Genomic DNA, 9,529 nt, shown 5'->3' with positions numbered 1-9,529 from the left:
TTATTTTCTACTATTAAAGTGTATATATAAAGCTACATGTATATATATATATATTATATATCCTCACACTATATTTTTATATATGCAGATATGAGATGACAGAACTCAGAAAGAGAAATGATAATGATGTTGGTTTCATTGATCAAATGTCATATTCAAACACCCTAACTCCCGCCTCAATGGAAAGCTGAACTCGAGAAAAATCTCATGAGGTTCTCAGTGAACCAACAAAACAAGAACATACTCTTTTCCTACAACTTTAAGTGAGTGTTAAATAATTAATGTTGATCATATGGACATTTATTCAATTATTTGCTTACTAGCTAAGCTATCTCCCATATATATATATATATATATATATATATATATATATATATATATATATGTTGACTCTAGTTAATGTCGATCATATTTGTGTATTAAAACATAGACAGCAATCACTGGATACTGATGGTCATTGATATGGCCAATAGTCGGTTGAGCATCTTAGACTCGTTAAGAAAAGAGCAAACAGAGTATCAAGACATGATAGATATTATCCAAGGGTAATTTGGTCTCTCTAGCAACTATATATATACCTCGATCTCTTAACTGCAATAATTATTAAAGGCTAAATTAATTTTTTTATTTTATTGAGCGCAATGTTTAGAAAAGTTTCATTGAGGAACACCACATGAAACATTGCAAAGCGCCACTGGATGTAATCGCACACAAAGTAAATACTAGCTACATATATATATATATATATATATATATATAATTCAATTAACACCATACATGCTTTCAATTCACCGGATCTTTTTTCTCGTAAAAGTGGGTTCTGAGGCAAGAACAGGGGAACAACTACTGCAAATACTATGTTTGTGAGTTCATCATGGCGTACGCAAAAAGAACTCCTGAAGAGATCCTCAAAGTACGTTATATAAATATATTCATATATTCACAATTTCTTTTGTTGCTCATATATATAAGTAATCACGTGACCAACACATATACACATATATATATATATATATTAATACTTTTCCTTTAACTTTTATTGAAGACTCTATGGTTGAAGGAAAAAGTCATACGACGTGACCAACTGAAAGCAATTCAAGAGACCATAGCAGAATTTCTTAATGACCAGGTCCTCAACCCCGTCGGCGAGTTCTATAATGACGTCAACGAAACATGAAAGCCAAACCAGATGAAGTGAATTTGTTATCCCAAGGATATGATAGAATATACAATGCAATATATATATATATATATATATATATATATATAATAACGTACAATATATGTATATGCATGTAATATATACGTTAGTTTCATACTTTAGTTTGCACAAAATGTTCAAACATTATAAACGTGTAGAATACGTATATTATTAGCAGCGTAGAATGCGTATTCGAAAACCTATTCTAAAACCAAAACAAATCATCAATTGAAAATAAAAACAAAAAAAAAAGAAAAAATAAAGGAAACCTTTAGTCCCGGTTGGTAATACCAACCGGGACTAAAGGGCCACCCCATGTGGCAAGGCCGGGAGGCCTCTTTAGTCCCGGTTGGTCTTACCAACCGGGACTAAAGGTGCACCTTTAGTCCCAGGCGAGAAGCCGGGACTAAAGGAGGGGCCCTTTAGTCCCGGATTCGTGCTCCCAGTTGGAAAACCGGGACTGAAGGGGTTTTCCAACCGGGAGTAAAGCTCGTTTCTGTACTAGTGTTAGCTTCCGCATTTACATTGATTGTATTACTCCTTTTGCGATAGAGATAGCAACACACTAGCAAAACCGTAGTTGCACATTTAGATAGTTTATCTTTTGCATAGGTTTTGCTAAGATTAGAAAAAGAGGTCATAGTTTAGAGTTAAAATTTTAAGTTGCCTAATTCACCCCCCTCATAGGCGTCGCGGTCCCCTACAGCCCGGCCGCCTCTGAGTCGTAGCGCTCGGCGATCGGCCCTGCCTGCCAGGCGCGGTGCTCGGCCACCGGACTGCCGGCCCTGCCTGCTAGGCGTAGCGTGCGGCCGCCTCTGAGCCACTGCTGCCCTCTGCCTCCCTGCCGCGTCGCGTGGCTGATGCCTCCCTGCCACCTCGCGCAGCCGTTGCCGCTGGCCCGCCGCCTACAAATGTTGCCGGGCCGCTGGCTCCGGCGAACTCCACACGTCGATGAGCCACCATTCTCCCAAGCAGCAAGGAGATGTTGCGATGTGCCAAAAATGCATGTTATAAGCGTATATTTCATGTGTTCTAGGTATTTCATAGGTATGTTGCAATTGTTTCATGCGGAAATTACAAAAGTAGATCGAGATGTTGCATATGTTGCAATGGATGTACACGGATGTTGCAAAGGTCTGTTTCCAATGTTTCATTTATGTTTTCGGATGTATGTTGCAAGTGTGTTTTATCTGGATGTTGTATACGTTTTTACACATATGTTGCAAGTGATTTATCTAGATATTGCATATGTTTTGCAATGGTTTTCAAATGTTTTCCAGATGTTTTTTTGCAAGTGTTTTAGAAGTATGTTTCAAGTGTTTCATCTGCTTGCAGACATATGTTGCAAGTGTTGCATCTCGATGTTTAAAATGTAAATCGAGTGTTGCATCTCCCTTTTCGCTTTTTTGATGCCTCGTCTTGGTGTCTTCTCCTCCTCTGGGCGTCGGCTAGGCATCCTCCGCGCCCCTACTCTTCCTGATGCTAGTGACGTTCGGGGCGGCGCAGGAAACTTACGCTAGAAGCGGATGAGAAGGGCGCAGGCAGTCCCCGTGCGGCATGTGCATGCCGAAAGCGGAGGGAGTGCGAGCAGGAAGTGGGATGGGGCTCGTGTGTCTAGACGAGAAGGCATGGAGGGGGCGTGGGCTCCTACGTGCGCGCGGACACGTGTGAATGGAGCAGCAGGCATGCCAGCATTCAGACGTCCGAGCGCTAGTAAGACCCTGTAAACAAGAGAAGGACAAGCTGCAGCCGATCCAAGCACAAGCAGTAGGATGCAAGCCGAATGAGCGAGATGACAACCACACAGGTGAAGCAATTGCAGTATGCAGCAGGTCTTCTGCAGCACATATCTGAACCTGGCCAAGCCAAGGCGCGGAGGCATGCTCATGCTCTGATGAACTTTCAGCTGATATGATATTGGGATTACCTGGCTGAGTGGAACCGGAGACGGATGCGATATTCGAATTCTGGCGAGCTGTAAAAGTTTGACACGGCTCGGGCCGGGAATGCAATTCTGTAGCGCATCACCTTGCTTGCTTTGGTGCAAGTCTGAATCCATGAGGTGTCTTGATTCGGCATAAACATTGCCTTCTGAATCCTGATGTATTTGCTGTAATGGCCGCTGATTTGAGGCCAGCCTAAATTAATGGGTATCGCTAGTCACCAATATTTTTTTTTCTATAATAAAAAGAAGGGCCAAACGATTCGTCAAGAATGTTTTTTTAACTGTCACGGGGGAGGGCAGGGGGACGCGACGGGAGGGGGGAATCTCCACCTAAATAGTATTGATATATAAACAACAGCTTCGTTTTGAAGGAAAATTTTGAAAGAAAACGAGGCAAAACCCTTGTCTTCCACTCAATTATTATAAAGTGTGTAGTGAACACTGAACACGGAGTACACATACATAAGAACAGATACATCGTCTTTTACAGCATAATCCACGTGGTAAAGCATTTCTGTTAAGTCATCAAGATGTCTTGTTGATTATTATTATATTTATATATTGTATGCAATATATGTGTGATGCTGATGTTGGTCTGACGATTGATTCCAGTTTCCAGGTGCCCATTAGGCATTAGCCCATACGGCTTTTTGATCTGCTCCTGAGGAGTTCACTTGTGGTGGATCAGCCGGTTGCGGAGCTCGACGACGTCCACCTCTTCGAACCGGTTCTCGGGGACCCAGCAGCCCGTCTTGGGGTCTCTCATCCAGAACTTGTCCGGCTTGTTCGCTGCCCTCGCGGCATCCGCTGCAGCGACGTCCGTTTTCGCCGTCGCCACTGCCGCAGCAGCAGAGGCTTGTTGAACGTTGACCGCCCTCGCGTAGACGCCGTAGCTCCGCCGGCTTTGCATGCACGCGCGCACGCACGTCAAAAATGTCAAATGCATGCATGTTAATATGTGTTATGCAATCAACACGCACGCGTTAATGAACAAGTGCGATGCTAATTAATTCGCCAAAGAAAGAAAAATGATGTGTGCTAGCTAACAAAAAGTTCAAAAAGGAAAAGAAAATGAAATCGTATATATACATACATATATTTTAGGACAGTGAAGAACTGAAGGAATTACCTGACGAGGCCGGACACGGCGCTGCCTATCTTCGACATTTTCACAGTAATCCAGGAGACCTAGAAGATATATACAGCTAGTTTTTTCTTTTTGTCTTGGTTGTGAGTTGTGAGTCAGGGGCGCTGTGGAAAGATGTGCATTTTATAACCGGTGAGGAAAGGAAGTGGCACATGGAATATAGGAAGAGGCCGGTCGAATCTTAGTGCCTGTTTAGTTCCTAAAATTTTGTAAAATTTTTCAAGATTCTCCGTCACATCGAATCTTTGGACGCATGCATGAAGCATTAAATATAAATAAAAAATAAAACTAATTACACAGTTCAGACGAAATTCACGAGACGAATCTTTTAAGCCTAATTAGACTATGATTGGACACTAATTGTCAAATAACAACGAAAATGCTATAGTACCATTTTCCAAAAAAAATCACCAACTAAACAAGGCCCAGCAAAAAGCTTTGGACAAGGGGAATTTTTTTTGGTTATTCCAGGTTCAGCTGGCCTAATTTCTGGTGGATCGCTACCGCTATGCCTGCCTGATTACTTGACTAGGGTGGCCACATTCCTTTATAACTTTTTGTACGTATCACAAAAACGTGAACCTCGATCACCCATGCCTTTCGGTCTGGCTGGCAAACCTCAATAATATAATATAATATAATATAATATAATAGTATTAAAAAGGTACGAGCATCTGAACAAAGGCAAACGGTCTGCAATGCGAATTTTTCTTTTTGATCCGTGCTGTGCGAGCATACATTGATTCTGCCTCTCTTTTTTTTTTTTTTTTTTTTTTTTTTGCGAGCGGGCATAGCCCCCGTTTTTCATTAAGCAGATAGGAATATGTTAGTACAAATAGAGTTACACGACACGGCTACATGCTGAAACAAAGCAAAGGAACCAGAAAAATTTCTACAAATTAATGTATTGAAGATCCTATACTATTGTAAGCCGCACTACACACACAAACATCAAAAAGTGTATTGCCTGGCCCTATGCACACCTGGACCATGCCTAACTGCATTGCATACGCCTGCGATATTTCAGACGAATGATGCCGCCTGTAGATCGACTTTACGTAATTGGGAGAATGTGATACCTTCAGATTGACTCCTTCCCCTTTTCATATGGAGACTTGGAGGAGAGACACCTTGACTCCTTCCCCTTTTCATACGCCTACTCCCTTCTCGTGCAATCTGTGGCCCTGCTCCCTTCAGCGGGGGCTCTCGGTCTCCTCCTCCTTCAGATCTCGTGCCCCTCCAGATCTCGTGCCCTCTCCATCCCATGCCCACTCCCCCTCCACGGATCTAACCAATCTGCCCCTCCTCCCGTCTCCGCGGCCGGAGCTGAGATCCACAGCCATGGCGGGCGCCGCGGGCGGGTTCGTCATGCGGGCCTTCGAGACCATGCTCAAGGAGTGCGCCGCCAACCGCGGCAAGTTCGCCGTGCTACAGCAATCCATCTAGTCATACCTCGGTGCGTGCGTGCGGACCCTTTCCTCCCTCTCCTCCTGCGCATTGGGATCTCGTGGTGGCTGATGATGGAGGTGTGTTGGTCTCTGCGTGGGGCTCATGTCGTTGTAGAAAGCATCAAGGGGGCTAAGGTTTAATTCGGTTTTCAATCTAATCCAAATCTTTCCTCCACCCATTCATTTAGTTGTCGAAGCCATCGCTTGGCGGGAGACCATGACACGGGCGCCTGGCAATGGTTGGGTGGCGGCGTGGGCACGGGCACCAAACGACCCTGGCCCTCGACTCTGCCACGGCGCGAGCGCGGCGACCCGTGCCCAGCCTCGGCGCGGACGCGTATACGTAGGCTGCCACCGACGCCGGGAGTAACTACGACGGGCAGAGGCTGGGCAAGTGGGACCGGCAGCGACGTCAAGGCTTTCGATGTCGCATGCTCCCACAGGGAGCTTGCCGCGCGACCACCTGCAACTGCAGGTAACGATCGAGTCCTCATTTTCTCATGTTGTCAAACTATCTATTAAATTCACAACCAATGAGATGAATATTGAGCTGATAAATTATTTTGAGTTCCCTGTATATATAATTCCTTTTTTTCCTCCCATGTTCTCCAGCAATGAACTCATTAAAATATGCATGATTATAATATAATATAAAGCTATTCCTCGCCCAAATACTGAAACCAACATGATTTCAATTATTCAAGCTTTGGCAGCAGGTTTCTATGATGCAATTGGGTTGCAGGAACATTGCAAGATCACACTCAAGACTGATTTAAACACATACAATATTTGGAAGTTCAGATTGTCCTCTTTAAAATAAGGAAATGTTCTCTTTTTGTTCCTTGTGACATAATGATTCTGTTAAAACCTCTGAACTCTCCTTATTACAGGTGATGCCTTGCAGCACAGTCTGCAAATAAATTTCATAGTCAAACTTCGAGGCAGCATTGCACTATAGGGTTTCAGTATTGGCTTCCTTGCTGATATAGCCTATTTTGTTCTTGCAATTTCCAATAACAGATTTTTAAATATTAGCATAGACTATTTGGGACCCAACAGTGGTATCTTTTCCTATTGTCAGTGATGCAATGCAGGTCTTGCCTACAACACTCTGACACTTCCAATTAACCTAGCATTTTAAGTCATGGTCAATCTCACATATGCAAAAGGTTTGACTATTCATGAAGGCAAGTGAACCCTAACTAAATCCAGTAAACTTTCCCTATTTCAATTACATTTTCTGAATATTGGTATCCCAGGAACGTATATTGGCCAGTGTATCATTTCGAGCATGCAATCTATTCCCTTGAGGTAACCACTCTCGTAACATGGGAAATTGATATAAAAAATAAATTAATCAGTGTTCAATGGTGTCCAGGGCAAACTAATAGCTCAGGGTGTCCGATAATGTTCTTTTTTTTATTTGCAATACTATTTTGTACCATGGTTGGAACCCTACTCTAGATCAATGTCTTTGATATTGTTGTCTCCTAGATCCGCATAGGTGACTTTTGGAAGTTGATGAATATCCTTCAACCCTTGTTGTTTTCTCTACTGTTGTCAAAAATATCGATATTGGTGATTACATTATCATTTCAGTGCTCACATTGAGATGCTTAACATGTTTTATGTTTGCATTTTATTATATTGTTAGCAAGCCCCATTTTGACATGTTTAATGATTGTAGTATATGTGAAGGAAATCGAACAAAAAGGTTCTGGTCAGCATGGTGTGACAATGCAAGAAGACCCCAATCAGACATCAAACACTAATTAAGCATGGTGCTGATGAAGATGTAAATATGTCAGCACTGTTTATTGCTCCAATTTATTTATTGGTGAAGATGTAAATATGAATTGGCACCACGCTACGAACCTTGTCATTCTAGATAGTAAATTGCTTCTTGGTGGATTATTTATTGGTGAGCACTAGGGGTACATTTTAGATCGGATTCTTTGTCATTCGATAGTTTAGCTTAAGCGTGGTGCCAATTCTCAATTAAGTTGTCGTAAAATGCAGAGTTCAGCTGACATGTACACGACAACATATTTAGTGTTGGAGGACACCATCCCCCACACTTGACAAAGCCATCCTGGAAGGGTCTGTGCACTTTGATGGTTATCATAGGAGCCGAGGAGCATGTGTGGACTGGTACCTGAGCAAATTTTCCACTATACCCTATCTGTTGCTATCATGGCTGCACAAGCACCACAATACACATCATATAAATGATGGTCAGTATACTTGCTTTGTCTACAGCTGATCTGAATTTGTCTCTCTTCAGTATGTGTCTGCAAAGTTTCTGTTTCATGTTCGTTTTTCTACTTACCAGGGAAGGGGAAGATACAATGTTTGCTTTCTTATGATTGTTGCCCAAATTTCTCTACTGTAAACACTACCCAGCAGAAGGTGATCTATAGTTTCCGGCGCCTGGTCACATATGATGCACTCATCAGAGCTCTGCAACCCATGACAATGTCTCCTAGCAGCAGTCCAACAATGTCCATGCATCACCAGCTAAAAGAAAAATTCGACTCATGGGAGAACATCGCTTTTCCAGATTTGCTTAGCCCCAGGCGGTTTTGATGAACCATAGAACATTGCGACATAGGCTGAGGCTGCAGAATACTGTTGGTTACTAGACAAGCACCAAGAGGTCAAGAAACTGGTAATGTCACACACACATGCCCGTTGTGGAATTGCTTCCGCCTCTCCCTAGCCACTGCCGCGAACAGCGCTATAGAAATTTCTGAGTTGGAGTTTTTGATATTTTGTATATTTGTCCCAACAGGCTTCACTTGAGCAAATCAAGATAGAAGGCATATGTGTTACTGAGTTTAGGATATCAGATATCACAAATGCACTGGCTTAGAGCAACATAACAGTCGTGATGTCTGGTTTGAATTTTTTTTAGGGAGAGAATTTGGTCCAACAGTATTGCTATCTCGAATTCTAGAATGTCATTTTTTTTATCATGGTAAAATACACATACAACCTTCAATTGTCTTGACTTTTTTTTCCCTTGCAACGCACGAGCATTAACTTTTGTATTAAAAACACATGGATCACACGATAAGATAACAATACTTAACAATACTGTGAAATTAAATGACGTTAAAGTGATATTTAATCCAAAAAGCGAACTTAAAGTGATATTTAATCAAAAAAGCGAAGTTCGTGAAATTAACACAGTTATGGAGAGTGCGGCGTCACAGGCTCACAAACTTTACTGTATAAACGTTTTCACGATGTGGCTAAGATAATGTGTTTTATATTGGCAGGAAGAAATCTCTGATATCTATTTCTTTCGTGCACCAATAAATACATTCCGCCGCATCTCTATACCATCATGTACTATGAAATTAAATATACGTGAGATTTCTTTCTGCTGATGTAAAACATTATCTTAGCTGCATCAGGAAAATGTTAGAGTTTATGAGCCTGCGACGGTGTGCTCTCCGTGACTGTGTTAATTTTATAAACCTTGCTTTTGGTTAAATGTTCACAGTATTGTTATCTTAGCGTGCAATTCGTGTGTTTTTAGTACAAAGTTTAACTGTCCCGTAGCAACGCACGGACACTCAGTATTCAAAAAAGAGTGAAATCCACTCGGGTTCATTGGTTCACCAACCATGGTAGACCTAAGGCCATAATGTGGCCGCTTGTCCAGTCTACTTAGGCCCAACTTGGCTCTACCCTTTAGTGCCCGGGACCACGTTGTGCCCTCTTGTTCTGCCATGTGTCGCTTTCCGAGCAATTAGCCCCTTATTTATTTTCTAAATAAAAAT

General features: G+C 42.2%; 1 protein-coding gene and 1 long non-coding RNA gene across 9 annotated transcripts; one reads left to right on the top strand and one right to left on the bottom strand.

Annotated features, from left to right (window-relative positions):
- Positions 1-3,522: 3,522 nt before the first annotated feature.
- Positions 3,523-4,407, bottom strand: LOC136495019 (late embryogenesis abundant protein Lea5-like). The gene is made up of 2 exons (XM_066491148.1): positions 4,276-4,407; positions 3,523-4,048 (listed from the first exon to the last, which is right to left on the bottom strand). Exons 1-2 carry the CDS (start codon positions 4,311-4,313, stop codon positions 3,817-3,819), a joined length of 270 nt encoding a protein of 89 aa, XP_066347245.1. The 5' UTR covers positions 4,314-4,407; the 3' UTR covers positions 3,523-3,816.
- A 1,006-nt stretch (positions 4,408-5,413) lies between these two features.
- On the top strand, positions 5,414-8,719 carry LOC136494973 (uncharacterized). 8 transcript variants are annotated; one of them, XR_010768803.1, is made up of 4 exons: positions 5,414-5,819; positions 5,930-6,216; positions 6,458-7,975; positions 8,074-8,719. It is a non-coding gene; the product is annotated as an uncharacterized lncRNA (long non-coding RNA). The 8 variants fall into 8 exon arrangements; XR_010768808.1 differs by having other exon boundaries at positions 6,455-7,975; XR_010768791.1 differs by having other exon boundaries at positions 6,446-7,975.
- The last annotated feature ends 810 nt before the right edge of the window (positions 8,720-9,529 follow it).

This window comes from Miscanthus floridulus, chromosome 1, assembly GCF_019320115.1.
Source record: "Miscanthus floridulus cultivar M001 chromosome 1, ASM1932011v1, whole genome shotgun sequence".
NCBI classification, from domain to species: Eukaryota; Viridiplantae; Streptophyta; class Magnoliopsida; order Poales; family Poaceae; genus Miscanthus; species Miscanthus floridulus.
This window is presented reverse-complemented; position numbering and strand designations above follow the sequence as displayed.

Coding starts and splice junctions, on each gene's coding strand:
- LOC136495019 (XM_066491148.1), bottom strand. CDS start 4,313: ATGTCGAAGATAGGCAGCGCCGTGTCCGGCCTCGTCAG. Junction 4,049..4,275: donor GCCGTGTCCGGCCTCGTCAG/GTAATTCCTTCA, acceptor GTGCATGCAAAG/CCGGCGGAGCTACGGCGTCT.